General features: G+C 45.9%; 1 protein-coding gene across 3 annotated transcripts in view; it reads right to left on the minus strand.

Moving 5' to 3' along the window:
• The window catches only part of TIMM44 (translocase of inner mitochondrial membrane 44), a 676,068-nt gene that overhangs the window by 98,250 nt on the left and 556,247 nt on the right, over positions 1-21,571 (minus strand). For all 3 annotated transcript variants that reach the window (XM_069649680.1, XM_069649678.1, XM_069649679.1), the window contains one exon: positions 2,319-2,429. In XM_069649680.1, the coding sequence (XP_069505781.1) occupies positions 2,319-2,429 (111 nt within the window). The remainder of the gene's footprint in view (positions 1-2,318; positions 2,430-21,571) is intronic.

Here is a 21,571-nt window from a genome sequence, read left to right on the forward strand (position 1 = left end):
GATGCGGTTTAATTTCTTGCAGTACTGTCTGGGGTTCTTGTTTCTTGTCATCAGGGAGGAACTCTAGCATGGGACCCAGGTCATACCAGATTTCTATGTTAAAAAGCCAAGAACAGGTAGAGAGTTTGCCACTTGACAGTTGCTGCTGCAATGCTAACAATTTCTCTAGCAAAGGTGTCCAAACATTCACCATCCTTATCTGTGAGGAACACAGAGGGGACACATTTTCCAATCTCTTCCTGACCGCTGCAAATACCACTGACTTAGGGCTACACCGAGCTCTCAAGGGGCATTATCTGGCACTCTGTTTTTGTCATCCAACTGGTCCCCTCTTGCCAGTGCTGTAAACGGGTGTCACACTGCTATTAAACCACCTAACCAGTTCTCTAGAATTGGGATGGACAAGATTGTCTTTTTGGTTCTTTCCCTTATCCGATACAGAAAAGGTTCCTTTCTTTTGTTCTGAAGGGAGGAAGTCGAACATCTTTGCTGCTTTTGCAATCGTGGTGTGGGAGACTCCAATTGTGTCTTCTGGAGAGTCTCTAGGCAGGTTTTCATTAGGTTGCCCATACACGTGGAAGAGGTCTTCAAACTCATCCATTCTGGGTGAACAAGTAGACTCAGAGTGTTTGAAACAAGATCACGGTCTTATGATAGTCTGTGTAGTTCTAGTCTATGTTCCCTTTCCCTACTGGGAAGATGGGCCACAGCCTTGGCTGTTCCAGTGTGTGCCTTGTAAGGGGCTAGGTTGTTGGAGGTCTTGGAGGAATGTTTGGTACTCATTTGCAGCTCAGTTACTAAGGTCGTGAGTGGATGAAGAATGCCCTTTTATAGATAAGGTGCCTGCAGCTGCAATACGGACCTCAGTGCTGGCTTCAGTTGCCCCCATAGGCCCTGGTGCAATCCTTTCACCTTCCAGAATGTCTTCAGGTCGAATTTTTCAAGGATCTTAGAGGGTGGAAGGGACACAGACAGTGTCAGTACGCCCAGTCTTGGTCGTTCTGACGAATGCAAAACCCATTCTGAGAGTAGCAAACCCCTTCTGTGAAAATGACATTGATGGTTTAAGAGACCATCAACTGCCAATTCGTCTGGGCTCCCATTGACAAAGTGGGTTAAGCTCACTGTATTGCCATTGAGATGCAGAAAAAAGCATGGATAGAAAAGGTGTCCACCCAAGTAAAACACTATAGGAGGGAAAAAAATGAAGGCTTGTTCCACCTTGTTCATGTGGAACACACTTTTGGCATGGCACATGTAACCATCTAAATCGCAAAACATTGGATAACATGGACACAAGCAATAATGTACTAACTGAAATTTATATCACTAACTGATCTATGCTTCCTAGGGTGTCCTTGGAAACAAATAAAATGAAGTAATGATGCATTTTAGCTTAGCTTCCATGAAGTCAAGAAAGTCAAACTTATCCAATACAGATTCCAGCAGTGTATTCCCAAGAATGTTCCACAATCTATTGACCACCTGAGACGGACCCTTTTTCCACTCCAAGAGATAAGAATATCTTAGTTGCTATAGACAGTCTGAGGAGGACTACAGTTAGATTCAGCAATGTCAAGTTTGCTTTCCATGTTCCTATTTTTCATAAACATGCCGTACAATGCATTGGAAATGTATTTTGTTTAAACCAGAGATACTCTGTTTAAACTTTACTTTCAACACTACCAACAACTTTAAAAAAAAGATTCCCAAAAGTAGCCAATAACAACCACCCTTTCTAAGGGCTCATAGAAGGTTGCATACCAAACCTAGTTGACACTTTGGTGGCTTGGAGGTGCTGAGAGCATGGCCAAAGTGCATGTCATAGTGAAGTAGCCACTGGTAATGAGCACACTGCATGTGAAGTAGGTGCCTAGGACATGCTGGGAAAGGTCATGGGTGAGTCGAGAGGAGGTCAAGTTGTATTGAAATGTCACTGCCTAACTATCAGAACCAAACACTGGTGGTGGTTTACCACTCCCTCATTGCACCTTGTGGCAAGTGTGACTGGTGCCCTAACATCACATCAAAGACTCCATGGCTGCAACATGGGAGACCTCCAATTTCCATTGTTTTGCTATTCAGTTTAGTGCAGCCATATGGGTTGAATCCAAAAGGAATCAGAAACAAGCAGTAGATTCCATTTTCGACTGCGCCATTATGTAAGCAAACATTCAGAAAAGATCAACCTGAATGGCGTAAGTGAATTTACTACCAATTTAAAAAAAAAAAAAAAAACATCCATCATTCAGCAATACAGCTTGTCAGTTTATGCAGCCCTGTACTCTCCTTCAGTCTTACATTAGTGCTTTACTTACCGGATCTCCTTCCACCACTTCGCCTTTCTGGTTCCTAATCACCATCACGATCTGTGCCTGGAAAGTGATGATTAGAACAGGGCCCTGCTCCATCATCTTCCCCATTGCCAACTGTATGTGGAAAGAAAAAGAAAACATGTGTTGTTTTAACCAACCAGTAGTAACTACCTCAGACAGTGTTAAAAGGTATGCTGAATAAACTCTGCATAGCTGGTTTCACCCAATCATTTGCATTGTATGGGTCTACATAGTTTTGTGCCTGTAAGGTAAAGGCCACGTAAATTGCAAAGGGAAGAAGCATCAACACGCTTTCACTGTCCTTATGTTTTTTCTTGGTATTCGCACATATGCTGGTGCCAAAACAATGCTACAGTGAAGAGAGATAATGGTAAGGTTGAGAAGCAGCATATTTGATTGGCATAGCCACACTATAGTCCTAACCCTTCTTCCACGAAGGTTCTCTTACTTGTCCTGTCCTTCATGCTATACCCAGTCTCCATCCTACTCTTAGTTTCACTTTCATCCCCACCACCCCCCAGCCATGCAGAAAGTTCTGCCAAACAATTGGAGCTGGCCTGTGAGGTTGAGAGTGTGGTTAGGGTAAAATTGGTGGGGGTCCAGCCTTTTGCAGTATAGCCAATAGCAGAGAATGCTGGATGATCTGGGGTTCTTTTGGACCATCACACCAGAGATTAATGCCTCCCATAATTTGTACCACTGGACCAGTCACAAGGGGTGAGCTGGGTTGACTGAATTAGTCTTAAGCTTTTCTGGGATGCAGCATTTATTTTTCACTGTGCCTCTACAGTTTAGCAGCCGCAAGGCAAGGGAAGAAGCAATGTGATATAATCCAATGATTCAGCAGGCATCAGTGCTTGCAGATGAGCCTATAATCATTGCAGTTGCCTTTCCTTGTTCCGATTGAGTTGTTCGGTAAGGAGGCCTTCTCAGAGAAATCTGAAGGAGAGCAAGGCAGCTTTGGTGCACATAGTGATGCCGAAGACATAATGGGGTCAGCAGACTGCCCGGTGGCGGTCCACAGTTTTGTAGGGCATGTCCCATGCTCTGCTGTGGAGACTAGACTTGGCAACAAAGGCACTGAAAGGAACACACACAGGGGTGCACACAAAAACCATAAACACACAACCCCCCCAATCCATACTTCAAGAACATTGAAAGATGCCCACTCAGTAACAAAGAGCAATTCAAGTGTTTCTGGCTTAACGCGCCCATAGTCCACTGCACCCAGGTCCTCGCTCGCATTTAGCGCAAGACTCCCAATGTAAACAGATGCCAAGCATTTTTGTTACCGCGCCTAAAACCTTAACGGTTAGTTTCGCATAACCCACTCCCAAACAGGTGCCGGAACTATCCTCATTTATTTCACACACACAAACAACCTTCGAATGTTTCTTCCTTTGTCGATTTATTTTCCTTTTTTTGTTTAAAGAACGTCACCCAGTAAACCATAAATATGTTTCTATGGGGGAGTGGGGAACCACCAGCAAAATAGGGACCCTCTTTTACAAGTTATTATGAATATTTACAAAGATGACATACGATGCCTTCATCAACGATGACTGTACTTTATATGGTGACCCCACTATTTGGGGAGTTTTCCTAAAGTCTACCTGTGGTAAGACTTTATAAAACTATCCCTTGGCATAATGGCCCCAACTTCTAGTAAAAGTCTGCACTATTCAAGGTTTTGGTAGTATGGCAGAGCAGTCAGGCGTCTCTAAGGAGGGAGATGTGAGCTGCAAGTAAGTACAATGAACTCAGTAAATACATGGCCCAAAGAAACTCTTACACACTTGTCGTCATAGTAAAATAGATATTTATTTTATATACACACTGTAAGGTTATTCAGGTAAGTACTATTTTAACTAATCAACACATTGAAAACAAATGCAGTTGAGTAAACCATAAGTGAAGAATTATACAATTTCTGAATACAGTTCAAAGTAAAATCACTTGTTATAGCAACTCAGAAAATGTTCTGTCGTAGGAATAAAAGATGTTGCAGCAGCAGTCGGGAGAAAGGTCTCTGCAATTTTTGGCACCTTTTTACAGGCTTCAAGGATGAACGTTTACTGACTCGTCAATCCGCCTCGATTCTTCCTTCCTGCACTCTGTTGAAAGGACTTTTAGGATGGGGGGGGGGATCTTCTCTTTGGAGGTCGAACTGGTGCCCACCAAAGTTCTGGAGGTGCCATGATGCCTACCTCCAAGGAGCCAGGCCGGGCCCAGCAACCCCAGAGGCAGACATCATTTTCCCCAGGGAAGTCTCAGCGGGCCCAAGTCGGGGCCCTTTGGACTCAGTCCTGGCGCCTTAGGCGCCAGGCTCATAGCGGACCCCAGTCCTGGCGCCTTAGGCGCCAGGCTCATAGAAGAGGATATGTGTTTAAGTGCTTGGGTGCACACTTACCTGATGCAGATCTTGCTGCTTCATCCAGGCCCTCTTGAGGCCTGAATGGGACTACTTTACCTGTAGGACTACTTCACCACCCGGGTGTGGTCGGGGAAGGATACATACCTGATTGGTGGAAGGATACATACCAGGAACTTCTTCCAAGGCTATTTAAACCCCACCCGAACAGCCACACGTGCTTCGCGTTGTTCTGCACCTAGCAGCTGGACGCTCACCGTGTCAGCTCCTGCATCCTGACTTCAGCCACGCCTGTCAGCACCCTGGAACACCTGCAAGGGGAGAAAGGAAGAGAATAGGAGAAGAAAAGCCCTTACCTGCTAAATCTGCATCCCGGAGTCATTTCTCCAACGGCCCTGAAAAGGAAGACATCATTTTAAAGGCATTTTGTTTCGATCGCTGCAGCGCTGCATTTTACTCACCTTTGCAAGGCGCTTCCATCTTCAGCAGCGATCTTCCGGATTCAGCTACGCCCCAGCGCCTAGAGGAAAAAAGACAAGAACAGAGGTGAGAGGAAGAAAAGGAATAAGGAAAGCTCAGTTTCCTTTTAAGTCTTACCTGTTGGATTATTCCCACTGCATTTCGGGTCCTGCCGCTTCCTGGCATCTCCGGACCCCGGCCCCTATGGGGAAAAAAGACAAAGACATTGAATGAGCGAATGCAAAGACATTACCTGAGCGCTCATCCAGAACGGTTTCACTTCGGGTCGGCGCCATATCTCCGGCACTCCGAACCCCGGCCCCTAAGGGGAAAAAGACATAAGCATTAGCGCTTGCTGCAATTAGACAACGAACATTATTATTAAGCTTGAACTTTTGAACAGAACTTTTACAGCACCTTACCTGAACAGTCAAGCTTACCTGAACTCCCATCAATCCTCAATCCAGTGAAGTAACTGGGTTTCAACGCGCCCCTGCATCAGAAGCAGGATGGAGAGCTCATCCTTCCAAACCCTAAGGTGAGGCTTCACGGGGAATCGTGGAGGAGGTATCGTGGAGGGTTGGAAGGGAGTGGGAGGCTTGAGCATTGTTCCACAGTTGGTAATACTCCCTTTTCACGCACAGGAGGGTATCCAACGAGCCAGGGAAGTCAGAATAGAGGGGCCCTTCCTGTCCATCTCCAGAGTTCTGCGCCTTCGACGCCGCGCCTCCGTGGGAACCAGGTGAGCGTTACAGAACGCGAAGCCTTACCACAATTTCCCACCTGGGCGCTATGGAGACTTCCGAGACAGATCAGCTGGCCCATCTTTTAGGGGAATTACGGGCAGAAGTGCACTCAGCCCGCCAGGAGACTAATGCTCTCAGAAGGGAACTAATCCTATCCAAGGAAAGAACTGATGATCTGGCCAAAAGGTTATTGCAGGGCCAGGCAGAGCACACTCCTTTACCTGTTTCCGGAGATATTTCTACAACAATGGGTTCGAATAACCCGGTACAAATCAATCTACCTGGACACATGCCTTTGGCTCCGCCGGAACGTTTTGCGGGGGATCCCAAGAAATATGCCGTTTTTATGAACCAATGCCGTTTACACTTTTTATGCAGGCCCGGGGCCTTCCCCAACGACCAGACCAAAGTAGCCTTTGTACTATCTTACCTCAGTGGCTGTGCTGCCGATTGGTCTATTCCATTGGTAAATCAGGATGATCCCATTCTCCGGGATTTCCAGGGCTTCCAGGCCAGCATGGAAAGATTGTTCGCTCGACACTCGCAGGGACAGGCCCTTGACAACAAACTGCTATCCTTACGACAAGGTAATCAGGATCTTTTGTCCTATATCGCCACCTTTAATAGACTAGTTGTGGAAAGCGGATGGCCTGAAAATAAAAGGATCACATTGTTTCATCGAGGCCTGCGCGGAGAGCTTAAAGATGTTATAGCTCAGATAGTAGATCCACCCCAGGCCTGCGCAGACTACATAGACGTAGTGGTTCAACTTGATCACAGACTTCAAAATAGAAAAGCAGATCGGCTCAAGTATGAAACCAGAGTACCTATCAAGACCCACGTTAACTCCAAGAGTACTGACGTTTCCGAACCTATACAAATTGGCAGTGTTAAAGGACCATTAACGCAGAAGGAACAAGAGAGAAGGCGACAAAAGCAACTTTGTCTGTATTGCGGAACTTCCGGTCACTTTCTTCAAAGTTGTCCAGTTAAACCACCCAAGAAGGTGGTTGGAGCCACTGATAACGAGTTATTGACACCTGGTTCGGGAAACGACCTAGCCCGACAAGCGTAGGGGTCCGCTTGCCGAGCTTGAAAACAAACTCTTTGACCTCGCATTTTGTCATGCCAATGATGCTTGTGAACCCAAAACAGCCTCAGCAGTTGCATGCTATAAAAGCATACATAGACAGTGGAGCTATTGGAAATTACATAGACCGTGAATTGGCTTCCAGGATTAAGCTTCCTCTCCGCCCGAAAGTAACCCAAGATGTAATTACTACAGTTGATGGAACCGAAATAGCCTCAGGGCCTGTAACGCATTCCACAGTTGAAATCACTCTGGTGGGTCAGGACGGACATCGGGAAGCAATCGTGTTTGATGTGATCAAGGCCCCACAATTTCAAGTACTTCTTGGTATCCCTTGGTTAGAAACACAATCCGAGAATAGACTGGCGAGCAAAGAAGATAACTTTTCCTGATTGTGAACCAACCTGTTACCCAAGGAATCCAGCTATGGGTCTAGCCTCTGTAACTTCCACTCCTGTACAGCTACCATCTGAATACCAAGAATTCCAAGACGTTTTTCAGAAAGAGCAGGCTAACACCTTACCTCCCCATCGATCTTACGATTGCCAAATCAACTTGGTACCCAATGCACAACTACCTTGTAGTAGGATTTATGCTCTTACTGAACCTGAGAACCTGCATTTGCGCCAGTATTTGGATCAATACCTGGCCAATGGCTTCATTCGCCCATCAAAGTCACCAGTCTCTTCCGCTTTGTTCTTCGTACCTAAAAAGGAAGGAGACCTTAGGGCCTGTATTGACTACCGCGCCCTAAATCAGATAACGATTAAGAATCGTTACCCTTTGCCCCTGATACCTGAGCTTATCGACCAAGTAAAAGATGCTTGTGTGCACACCAAGCTAGATCTCCGAGGAGCTTACCACCTGGTACGTATAAAAGAGGGCGACGAGTGGAAGACTGCATTCCGCACCAAATTTGGGCTCTTTGAATATCAAGTAATGCCCTTCGGTTTGTGCAACGCACCTGCCGCCTTTCAGTACTTCATGAATGATATTCTTCGGGAACTTATCGATGTTTGTGTCATCGTTTATATTGACGACATCCTGGTGTATTCCTCCTCAGAATCTGATCACAGAAACCATGTTAGGGCAGTTCTTGAGAAATTGTGCCAGCACAAATTATTTGCCAAGCTCGAAAAATGCATTTTTCATACCACAGAAGTGGAGTTTCTCGGATTCATCCTGACACCTCAAGGAATCCGAATGGACTCGCGGAAAGTGGACGCCATTCTCAAATGGCCATCTCCTAGCTCTGTGAAGGGAGTGCAAAGCATGCTTGGCTTTGCCAATTTCTATCGAAGGTTCATCCCGGAATTTTCTCGAACTGTTCAACCCATCACAGCTCTCCTAAAGAAAAATAAACGCTTTGAATGGACTCTTGAGGCTGAACAAGCCTTTCAGGACCTGAAAACCAAATTCACCTCTGCACCTGTATTGAAGCACCCGCGCCCAGATCTCCCTTACATCGTGGAAACCGATGCATCCAGTTCGGCCATGGGAGCTGTCCTGTCGCAAAGAGACCCAGAAACTAACCAACTACACCCTGTAGCCTTTTGGTCCAGAAAATTCTCTCCACCTGAACTCAATTACGCAATTACCGACAAAGAACTACTGGCTATTAAATCAGCTTTCAAGGCTTGGCGTTACTATCTTCTCGGTGCAAGACACACCATCACCGTAATTACGGACCACAGAAATTTGCAGTATTTAAAGACGGCCAAAGCTCAATCTTCGCGACAACTCCGATGGGCTTTATTTTTTGCGGAATTTGATTTTGTAATTACCTATCGCCCTGGCTGCAAGAATGGTAAGGCAGATGCCTTATCCCGGATAGGCATGGAAGAACCCAATTCGAGTTTAGAACCGTGCCAATCATACCGGAACAAAGAATTCTGGGCTTGACTTCATTGCAAACCATTGAGGACATCAAAGCTCAAGTAAAACAGCTTTTTGACTCTTCTGCCTTACTGGAATGGAGTCAAAAGGGTCCTCACTACACCGTTAAGGGTGATTTACCCTACTTCCAAGAGTGGTTATTTCTGCCAAGTAAAGAATTGCAGGAACTTGTCATTACCCGTCATCATGAATCATTAATGGAAGGACACCCCGGTATCGCGAAAACAGAAGAAAAGATCAAACGCCACTTCTGGTGGCCTTCTTGGAGAAAAGACAAAGTCATTTGTGTTGTCTTGCGGAATCTGTGCCCAAAATAAGAGTCAAAAGAAAAGGCCAGCCGGCCTACTTCAACCTTTGGACATTCCACCAGCACCTTGGCACACCTTGTCAATGGACTTTATAACTGACCTGCCACCTTGTGGTGGTTACAACACGATTCTCGTAATAGTGGATCTATTCTCCAAAATGGCCCATTTTATCCCTTTAAAAGGATTGCCGTCAGCTTCCACCTTGGCCAAGGAATTTATGGAAAATATAGTGCGGTTACATGGTTTCCCTTCCATATTAGTCTCAGACCGTGGAAGTCAATTTATCTCCCACTTTTGGAAGAAATGTTGCCAACTAGCACAAATAGACGTGCGGTTATCCACCAGCCACCACCCCCAGACCGACGGACAAACCGAGAGAACCAATCAGACTCTCGAGCAATATCTGCGGTGCGTGTTACACCAATCCGAGTTAAATTGGAAAGACATCCTTTGGATTGCAGAATATGCATACAACAATTCAGTGCATTCTGGAACCGGACAGACTCCTTTTTATACCCTGTAGGGTCACCATCCTCGGACCTCTGACCTAGATCCACCTCTGACCCTGGAGATGCATGCAGTAAATCACCTACATTCCACAATAACCCAAGCCTTCAAAGAAGCTACAACCCACTTACAGCAAGCCAAGAAAAAGTATAAAGAAAACACTGATTTGCACCAAAGTAAAACTCCTCCTTACCAAGTAGGAGATCAGGTATGGCTAGCAACTAAACATCTACCCCTCAAGGGTCAGCGAACTTTTAATCCCAGATTCATTGGGCCTTACCCCATCAAAGCTATTATCAACCCAGTGGCCTTTAAACTCGATTTACCATCCAACATGCGGATTCATCCCGTTTTTCACGCATCTCTTCTAAAACCAGTACAACCTGGAACCAGACTGTCTGAGCCCCCAGGCCCTGTCCAAAGTGATGGAGAATTAGAATTCGAAGTGAAAGACATTTTAGATTCCAAGATAGTTAAGTCGAAACTCTTCTATCTTGTTGATTGGAAAGGATATGGAACTCAGGAAAGATCTTGGGAACCCAGTAACTATGTTCACGCACCACGATTAATTCAACGATTCCATCGAAGATTCCCGCACAAACCAAAACCCCCGGAGGAAAAGACCTTGGGAGGGGCCTTGAGGGGGGGTACTGTCATGATGCCTACCTCCAAGGAGCCAGGCGGGCCCAGCAACCCCAGAGGCAGACATCATTTTCCTCAGGGAAGTCTCAGCGGGCCCAAGTCGGGGCCCTTTGGATTCAGTCCTGGCGCCTTAGGCACCAGGCTCATAGCGGACCCCAGTCCTGGCGCCTTAGGCGCCAGGCTCATAGAAGAGGATATGTGTTCAAGTGCTTGGGTGCACACTTACCTGATGCAGACCTTGCTGCTTCATCCAGGCCCTCTTGAGGCCTGAATTGGACTACTTTACCTGTAGGACTACTTCACCACCCGGGTGTGGTCGGGGAAGGATACATACCTGATTGGTGGAAGGATACATACCAGGAACTTCTTCCAAGGCTATTTAAACCCCACCCGAACAGCCACACGTGCTTCGCGTTGTTCTGCACCTAGCAGCTGGACGCTCACCGTGTCAGCTCCTGCATCCTGACTTCAGCCACGCCTGCCAGCACCCTGGAACACCTGCAAGGGGAGAAAGGAAGAGAATAGGAGAAGAAAAGCCCTTACCTGCTAAATCTGCATCCCGGAGTCATTTCTCCAACGGCCCTGAAAAGGAAGACATCATTTTAAAGGCATTTTGTTTCGATCACTGCAGCGCTGCATTTTACTCACCTTTGCAAGGCGCTTCCATCTTCAGCAGCGATCTTCCGGATTCAGCTACGCCCCGGCGCCTAGAGGAAAAAAGACAAGAACAAAGCTGAGAGGGAGAAAAGGAATAAGGAAAGCTCAGTTTCCTTTTAAGTCTTACCTGTTGGATTATTCCCACTGCATTTCGGGTCCTGCCGCTTCCTGGCATCTCCAGACCCCGGCCCCTATGGGGAAAAAAGACAAAGACATTGAATGAGCGAATGCAAAGACATTACCTGAGCGCTCATCCAGAACTGTTTCACTTCGGGTCGGCGCCATATCTCCGGCACTCCGAACCCCGGCCCCTAAGGGGAAAAAGACATAAGCATTAGTGCTTGCTGCAATTAGACAACGAACATTATTATTAAGCTTGAACTTTTGAACAGAACTTTTACAGCACCTTACCTGAACAGTCAAGCTTACCTGAACTCCCAGCAATCCTCAATCCAGCGAAGTAACTGGGTTTCAACGCGCCCCTGCATCAGAAGCAGGATGGAGAGCTCATCCTTCCAAACCCTAAGGTGAGGCTTCACGGGGAATCGTGGAGGAGGTATCGTGGAGGGTTGGAAGGGAGTGGGAGGCTTGAGCATTGTTCCACAGTTGGTAATACTCCCTTTTCACGCACAGGAGGGTATCCAACGAGCCAGGGAAGCCTGAATAGAGGGGCCCTTCCTGTCCATCTTCAGAGTTCTGCGCCTTCGACGCCGCGCCTCCGTGGGAACCAGGTGAGCGTTACAGGAGGATTCGTTCACAGGAATATGATGCACTGCAATATGGTCAGAGGTCTCCGGGTATTGGCCATTTGTAGCCCATTAATTACACAGCAGGTCAGAGATGGCTCGTCTTGCAGGTCGTCTTTTGGCTAGCTGGTCCCACCAGCCAAAGGGAAAGAGTCCTCTTTCGGAGCTCCTCTGGCTATTTGAAAACGGGGTCAGGACAGCAGGGGTCTCTTTGCAGTTGCTGGAAGGGGCTGCAGGCGTCTCTGGTGGTCGTCTTCAGTACCAGTGGTCAACATGTCTTCTGCCTCAGGATCCCCGCCTTTTGTCAGGAATTCACAATCATCTGCAAACTCTCCCTGCAGTTTACAGAAAGCAGTGGGTGGTTGTTGAATCTCGATAGCCAGCTCCCCCCGCATCCCTGACAGTGGGAACTCATTTCCCTCAAGAACACCAGAAGACAAATGATAGATGACTTAAGGGATCCTCCATTGCTTCCTGTCCTCGCAGACATACTGGAGTCTCAGTGGGCAACACAAAGGGTTCCCACCGAAGACGAAACTCAAACCAGACCTCCCCCAGCACGAATGGGAAAAGGACCAAGAAAGGACAAGCCCACGAGAAATTGCGATAAAAGAAAGAAGCCTCCATTTTGGGTCGATGGTGACCCTTCCGTGCATAACCGTAGCTGTGGAGACAGCCTTTGGGTAAAAATTGCACGAAAGTCGGTAGAACAAGTCCACTACCACCAGCCATAAGTGTATGCCTGTTACTGTAACAGAAATGTTACAGAAGCAGTGATAAAGGGGATACAGGTAACCCATCAGCACTCCATATAGGGTAGTGTGTGCTGATCTCACAAAAGTAAAATCTAAGAAGGATAAAAAGTATCCCCCTAACCTTGAGAACAGTAGTTCTTAAGGAAAATAAAATATAAAAAGGAAAGCCCAAAGGGCTCACAGAAACACTGCACAAAAGGGGCAGTGTGTGGCAAAAGTGAAACGCAGATGCCTTTAACAAGTATGGAGGAAAGCAAGACTCTATATACCAAAGTAAAAACACAATGAACAGGGTTCCCATGGTCAGAGTAAAAAGAATGAATGAGGGGGGGGGGGGGGGAAAGGCTCCTCTCATTGAGCAGAACAAGGTCCACAAGTCCAGCAAGAAGTGCAGGGGGTCTCACAGGGAGAGGGGATTTGCCATACAAATGAAGAATCTCCCCAACAATGATCTTGATGAAGACCCAGATTATTTGCTACCATCACCCGACATTCCGGATGTTTGCAATTTAGGCGTTTCTCCCTCTATCCAGGAATTTAGGCATTCGTCTCACCATTCAGCACTGTGTTCCAGCTGTGGGTGCTCCACCAACTCTGCTGAGTTTAGCTCTAGCCTCTCCCTAGCAGTACAGCTATGCTCTGAGTGAAACAACATCTCCAGAACTAGATATCCGCGTAGTAAGCAGCCCCAACTTTAGGTGCTGCACCACCTCCCCTGTGCTTGGAAATTAGAGGTTGCTAGGGGTAGCTAGCAGAAAGTAGTAAAAAGATAGTGACAAATCCCCAACGGTCTAACAACTAGAGAAGTGTAGATTTCACACAGACGGCACAAAGGATAAGGCGACCTAAGGTGCGCACTCAGGAACCGCCCCCACCTCTGCCCTTTTGGATCCCCCCCCCCAACCAATCTGCTAGCCAACAGACAGCAAGACTGCCACCCTCAATCATGCCCCTGACAATAACCACAGACCACTAAATCCACAAAGAAACCGGAAAAAAATAACCAAAAATAAACCCAACAGAACTTAGAAAAGAGTTGCACGTGGGCGACAGCCCTTGCAACCCAAACACAATTAACACAAAAACCATAAACTACAAGACTTCAAAGGACTAGAATATTCCACGACACAGATGGAAGAGAAAACTGGGAGAAAGAATAAACCAAATGGAACCACAACACACCAACAAACACAGACTCAGCAACGGAACACACACCCATACGCATGACAGAAATTAGAACAAACTCTAAAACAAGACAAAAATGTTCATACCCAACTCCATACCTCACGACGAACCAGCCACCAGAGTAACCTATGACCACCAACAATGCCAGACACTCCAGAAAGACGCCAGGGCCGCATAGTAAAAGAGCAAAAACATCCAGGAGGAGAAAGAGGGTAAACGCAACAGTCACTCCGTATATCACCAAAACTCTAGGGCCCTCACAGCACCGGCAACGAGTTACAGAAGAGGAACCAGAAGAAGTCAGCAACCCAATACGAAATCTAGCCGATCTATTCAATGACGAAACAGACCCTATTGCACACAACCCATATCCTGAGAGTAACGAGGAAACTCGTTAACGAGACCACTGTAAGGTGAAACCAAGCACAAAACAAGGCACTATGAAGAAAAAAAATACACTGCAATCTAACCAACGCAAGATCAATATCCAAACAGGCTATAGAGATCTACTGTACGATGGTGTAATCGTCATCTTGTCACAGAAACCTGGTCAGATGACAACTACAAAGTCACACGACGCAGCGGTCCACCAGATAACTTCAAATGCACACAGGTAAACAGAAAAGGAAGAGCAGGACTTGCAGTAGCTTACAAAAAACACCTGAAAACGGCTGACCTGCTGAACATCAGAAACTGCAAATCCCTCATCCTTCAACAGACAGCAGACTCAAAAACTAACCTCACATTCATACTCATCTACAGACCACCGACCTATGACGCTACCTTCGTAGACACCTACACTGAAATCTTCACAAACCTGGCCATCGCACATGATCACCCGATAATCCACTGATCTCAAATGCGCCACCAATTCAAATACCATGGAGCGACCAACTCATCATACCGTTCATGATCCAAAGCACCCAAACGGCCCCAAAAGCTCTCCCGATATGGAAAAGAAACTGGAATACATCATAACTTAAAAGAACAACTGTAATCCTCGAAACCATCAAGCACAACCCTGGATGGAACTAACCTATACGAAAAAGCAGACCTAATCCAGAAATCGATTGGCGAAAACAATAGACGGCATCTCCCAGGAAAAACTCTTCATCCCATCATGAAAGAAAGCAGTGGCAAGATGGTCTACACCTCAATTCAATGGGAAAAACATACCGGAAACTTGGAACTAGAATGGAGGGAAAAACTACGACCAAGCCAAAAGAATAATCAAAAACAAAAAGGTAATTCTCAAAGCCAAAAAGAAATACTATGACGACCGAATCACAAAAGCCACCAACACCCAGAAACAACTATTCAATATTGTAAATGAGATGAGAAATCCCCCTAAGTGCAAGAACACACCGGTACCTTCACAAAAACTATATGATGATTGTGCAGACCACTTTAAAAATAAAATCACAGACCTACATCGGATCACACAAAGTAGACCAATCAACCAGACCGTGCACCATCCTTTACCTACCGCGAAACCACAAAACAAACTGCAAAGCTTCGCCAAAATGTCAAAAGAGAAATTCCTCAAACTGGTGAAACACAGCAATAAAGCAGGCTCCCCAATTGACACCTGCACACCTGACAATCGATAAATCGATACTTGCGCAGAGCACACCTTTGAAATGCCACAAACCTCTTCAGGAGAGTACCACAGGCTTTCAAATCTGTGTGCATCAAACCACTCCTCAAGAATACAACGGGCGATGTGGAAGACATCTCCAACTACAGGCCGATAAACATCTCCTATCTAGCAAAACTATTAGAGACCTATGTCTAGGAACAAACACTGGTACATGTAGAAACACACCAAATATTAGACCAAGCGCAAACCGGCTTCAGACCCATGAGCGGGAACTAGACAGAACTTCTCTATTTGAGACGGCCTAAAGGCCAACACAGACTTGGCGTAAGGCGCTATATAAATAACAAATAAATACGAAATACTCCAACACACACTCTGCACTGATACTACTCTACCTCTCTGCAGCGTACGACACAGCCAGCCACAACATCCTCACCAAGAGACTGGAAGAAATAAGGATCACTGACAAGGCGCTGCTCTGGATTAAATCCTTCTTGTCTGAAAGAACAGAAACCATATGGATAAAACCATTCAAATCCGCACCACGGGACTCCACATGTCGAGTACCACAAGGATCATCCCTATCCCCACTCCTCTTTCCTATTCAACATCTACATGACTGCACTAATTAACTTAATCAAAAGACAAGGCTTCACTTGCTACAACTACGCAGATGACATCCAAATCATCCACAAAATCGAAGATGTACAAGAGGAGAACTCAATCACATCCTGACTTATTGTTTTGTGAACACTTCTTTCTTTATTGAGAACATTACCCCACACTTTTTTGTATTTAGAATAAGGATTGGTAGTAGGCTTTTCTTAGTATAGGCCCTTTTATTTTGACAACGCCATAAGAACTGCCTTATTTCCATTTGATGGTCGAAGCTTGCTCCAATCTTAGATTTAGGTTAGCCATTTTTCCACCCTGCATTCACAGTTTAATAAACACCCTTGAACTGTGATCACTTGTGTCTGTCTTTACTGTTGCCACCATGAGTTCCTTACAGGACCGATGGGGTTCCCAAATCGGGACGTGCAGGTAAGCATCCTTCAGATCCAGGGAGCACATCCAGTCTCCCACACACAAGGTCTCTGCAATGAAGGCTGGGGTAACCAACTTGAACATTTGGAGGGAAAGGTTCAAAGAAGATAGGTCCAACACACCTCTCAGGCCAGCATGGTTCTTTTTGTGTATGGCGAAAATTTGGGAATAGAAGCCCTTGCCTCGCTGGGAAGCTGGGACTTCATCCACCGCCTGGCTCACTACGAGCAAGCAAATTTCCACCAACAGAGTTGCTGTACCAATCTGCTGGAGTGGAGGGGAGGAAGGAGGAAAAGGAGGAATTGGTAGCCAGGAAGCCTGTGGACACCACTGAGAGGATCCATGGGTCCGCAAACCTTATCCAGAAGAAGTGTACGTGAAGGGCAAGCCTGCCCCACACTGGAGACTCATGGATCCGGATGGACCTGTCACAACCTCTTTCCCTCTGAGGCTTGTGCTGAGGAGGGTGGGGGACTGGAAAAACCCCTTGTTAGCCGCATTGTGCTACTTGCGTCTATGCTTGCTTGGGGAACTGTCCGGTTGCGTAGAACGTCTCTCCTGGAAGCCCCTAAAGCCTCTGAAGGCATGACCTTGTAAGCATTTAGCTGTCTGGAAGCTATTCTTTATCTTGTCGAGTTCCTCATCTGTCGTCGAGTGGCACAAGGCACTCCCCTCAAAAGGCCGGTCGAGGATGCACTCCTGCGCATCTGGGTTGAATCTTGTTGCCTTCATCCAAGCCGCCTTCCTCATGTCCGTGGCATTACATATGGCCCGGCCTGAGGTGTCAATGTGGGCCACCATAGATCCTGGGCCATAATTTTGGCCTCCGCCAAACCAGCCTTGAATCATGCCTGGCTGTGGGTAGGGAGTTCTGGAAGGAAGTCTGCGATTTCCCACCACAACTTTTAACAGCCGCGAACATGGCATCAGTGTTGGCCTGACGCAGGTGGAGCGTGGCATTTTAGTACATCTTTTTTTCAAACGCCTCCAAAAGCGTTTCCTCCTTGCCCAGGGGTTCAGAAGCGGATGCAGCGAAGGACGACTGCGGTTTGGAATTTAGCCATGCCACTGCTATAAGAGGAATGTGGCTGGGGGTGCACCGACAACAAAAGGGCATCACCCTCCGTCTGCCTGTATTTGGCATCCAGGTGCTTGTTGGTAGGTTGGGTAGAGTGTGGCTTGACCCAGCCCTTTTTGGCTAAGGCTTTAACGTCCTTCTGAAAAGGGATTCCAGTCCCAGAGGACGAAGCGTAAGAACTTCAGCCAGGACCCCTGCTTCGGGTTGCTCCACCTGTAGCTGAGTCAGACGTGGGAGGTGGAGTGCCCTCGCCCATGGTGGCGGTAGTGCTGCGTACAGGCGCCCCTTGCGGCTCCTCAGCGGTAGGACCGGTAGGATCTTGCGACCTCTTGGCCCACAGGCCGGTAGCTGGAGTAGCCTCGGTCTTCTTGCTGGTTTTAGGACCTGCAAGTTTCCTCCCGCTTGGCTGCTTCCCAGGGAAGGAGTGGACCTTACGGGGTGCAGAGGAGAACAGAGCACCTATCTTTGGCATGGTCTTCCTGCTCACAAATGCTTTGAGGTCCTCTGGAAGTGACTTTTCGAAGAGGTCTCTCCACCTGGCCAACCAACTCTTCAGAGCGTGCCGGGATCAAGGCGTTCATGCAGTACAGCCGTCCCAGCCATCGTCTGGGCCAAGGCACTGGAGGCAGAGTGCGTGAGGGTCAGACGTAGGGAAGGGACCCTCACAGGCTGTACACCTGCTGAAACCCGCCATCGTCGACATGTGCCGGGGAAGAGCGTGGCACCAGAGGACAGAGCAGTACCTGACAATTGGAAGAGAATAAAGAAAGAAAGAATAACTTCTTCCGGGGAAGAGCACGTAGAATTACAAGGCCGGAGGCCTAACTCAGGAGCGCTGGTGAAAGCGGTCCGTTCCCGTCAATGCGGAAAAGAGGAATGGGGAGTGGCGCTGGGGGCTGAGTCAGGGGAGCCCCTGCACACATCTAAATTTAAAGTGGAAGCCAATTTTTTCTGGTAAAAAAGGTTCTGTTTCCTGTCCCTAGCGAGGGACACCCATACAGTATGGAGGAAAGGAGATGGGACAGAGTATGATGTATGCTCCCTGGAACAAAGACTACATGTTAATGAGTAATAAATTCAATGTACCCTGGTAATGAGTCTAGAGACTCACAAGTGGAAAATATGCAGCGCATCACGCACAACTTCCCACTTCATTTTCAGATCGAGAAGAGAGAACATTTGGATCAATAACTTAAAAGAAGGCTTGGAGGGGGAGAACATCAAAAAATGTGTTAAGCAGCTGCTCAGAAGGTCCTCCCCACCAACAACCAGGAGTGGAACAAGCACACAGAGTGGGTCCTAGGAGCTCTGTAAATGAAACTCATCCAAGAGATGAGGCTTAGAAACTGACATTCTACAGGGTTAAAGGGGGGAGCCAGGAAAAAAGCCCGACCTGACCTAATCTACCCTTATGAAACAGAGGAATCTTCAACAGATTACCAGAAACTCATCAAGCATAAGGTCCATTATATTCAATTTACCTTGGTATTCAATTTACCTTGGGAGCGAAAGTTCATAGAATAACCACAAAAAAGAGGGGCAAGAAATTCTGGGAAAACAGTGCTCCCTCAGATGATTTTGATGGAAGATTTAGACCCCTCGTACCTTTGGAGTATGGTTGGTCCCCACAGATCTTCATCAGCGTTCCTCATAACGGCTATGGGAGAAAATATCTAACAATCCCACTACCTCAGCACAGCTCACTTCGCTAGGGGGTGCCGCGGGAGGGGTCTCAATTTGCAAACCACTCCACAATCATTACTTTTCAATCAACACTGCTTTGCATTCTGGTACTAGCAGTTTAGTTGTCTTCATGATACGTATGCACATACTCCAAGCATGTAAAGCAATGATTGAAAAAAAAATGCCAGGAGTTGATCAGGGAGTCACATGAAATGAGTAAACATGACAGCCATCTATAATGAAACATTGTTTTTGTTTTTAAATAAGATTCTGCTCATACTTGTATTTCATATAAATTCAGCACTGGTGAAGAACAGCCCTGGAGTGACTGGTTACATGAAGTCGTGCACATTCTTGTTTTAAATGCAGCAAACACCTTTTCCCTTGTGCACTAGGGAAAACTAAATTGTGCTTATATCCTTGTACACTGACCTGATTCTTTTACACAGGTCGACTCAGGGAATCACTTTTCTAAGGGAAAATCCTTACCCTCCTACAGAATTTCTTCTATTGTGCTATTGGCATTCTCATATAATTTTTTTTTCGAACTCTCCTGCAGACCTTTTTTCGGTGGAATACAAATTCTTCCTCCCATCACTGCCTCTTTTCCTCTGCCACCTCTGATTGCCTCCTTTCAGCCTCCGACCTCACCGTTTGCCACTCAGGGTTCTTATGGTGAGAAAAACATGTTTCTAGTTGTTAAACTATCTAAACATCTTGAAATGATTAGCTCCTTTAAAGGAATAGTCAACATTTTAGAGTGATTGTCCCAAAAGGGGTCCCCTGGGCTCCCCTGACTCGGGGGAGCCCAGGAAACTCAAAGCTGAAGCCACCGCAAACATAAATACAATGTTATAAATGCTGTTGTTTTCTCACTAAGTTTCCCAGGCTCCTCCAGCATTTATAATGCTATATAAGCACTTACCAGCATGCAGCATTTCTGCCTGCATTCTCTGCTCTCCAGTAATAATGAAGCAAAAGCTACCCATTGGTAGCTTTTGTTTATTACAGCTGGCTGGCTTTTGCTTCATTAGTGCCGCAAGGGCAGAGCTTAACAGAAGCACAGGAGGCTCATCCATGTCACAAAATAGATGCTGCCTAGTGCTTGAAACCTTTGAGTTTGAGCCTCATTTGCTCCAAACTTTACATAGGGACTTTGTTTAAAAATATTTTTTATATATATTTTTGATTATGGGCCATCTTTTTAGCCAAAGAAAAGAGATGAAAATTTAACCTGGGAATCCTTCCGTCCCCTGCACACTTTCAATTGTTGGACATAAGCCAATTACCAAAATGTGTTTGAAAATTCAATGTATTACTGTACATCTTATACATAAAGCAATAATTAAATCACACACAAGGAGATTTTTTTAGAGACAGTATCTATAATTCTTTAAAAAGAAGATTTACAAGCTAGTAAACAATCCAGCATCATAGTATGCATAGAAGTAATGAAGAAGAAAGTGCGTTTTTTCTAGGCGACGAGTTTCAAGGATTTTTTTCTCTTTCAAATGGCCAATATGGACTATTGAAAAGAAATAATACAGTATTACAATACAATGATTACAAAGAGAATATTCAAAAGTACCATACATCATTTTTGTGTTTGTTGACTATCTGTACCTTTACTACATTCTCTCCTTTAAAAAAAAAATACAACTATATGAATACCTATATAGGTCTATGAATGCAGTGATAAAAAAACATGTTTTGTCTCTGTTGTTGACCAATGCACTTTGAATGGCCAGGACTGGCCTGTGCTTTACTCTATCCTATACACAAGTAACTTATTTACCAATTCTCTATCCATGTACTCGGCTTGCTAGACAAGGACTTTTTCGCACAATCAGTACTACAGATCGCGTAACTGTTTCTAAACAATCAATACTATACTTCGCTATATAAACTCAATAAACATAATAAACAAACACATTTGTTGACACTAATATATTTCTACACTTTACTTGCATTCTTTTCTGCACGCGTTGGTCATGAGAATTGTCCATCTCGTTAGACATTTCCATAATGGAGGACTGTTGCATTTCAATACAACTAGTCCACCATTGTGTTCTGGGTAAACTGGTTCAAACGCATTTTCGCGGCAATATTTCCTTTTATTTTATCTACTCTTATCACAAGCCTTGCCTAATTTATCTAACACTCATCATGTAGGACCTTGCCCGAAGTGGCTTTGAGAAATGTTTCCGCCCTGTTAGCCAGTCACATAATGGAAGACTGCTGTATTTGAATACAACTAGTCCACCATTGTGTGCTAGGTAAACAAATTTATTCGCGGTGCAAAATTTATTTATATTTTTTTCCATACTTTTACCCTCACAGGCTTTGTTGAATACTTTCAACATGGAGGACCTTGCATCTCCATGGAATCAGTCCATTTTCTATTGCTACTCTTTGCGCCTCATATAGCCCTCAGAAAAATGGCGCCCACTGTCTCCGTAGCAATG

Source organism: Ambystoma mexicanum, chromosome 1p (assembly GCF_040938575.1).
Source record: "Ambystoma mexicanum isolate Mex_15411 chromosome 1p, UKY_AmexF1_1, whole genome shotgun sequence".
NCBI classification, from domain to species: Eukaryota; Metazoa; Chordata; class Amphibia; order Caudata; family Ambystomatidae; genus Ambystoma; species Ambystoma mexicanum.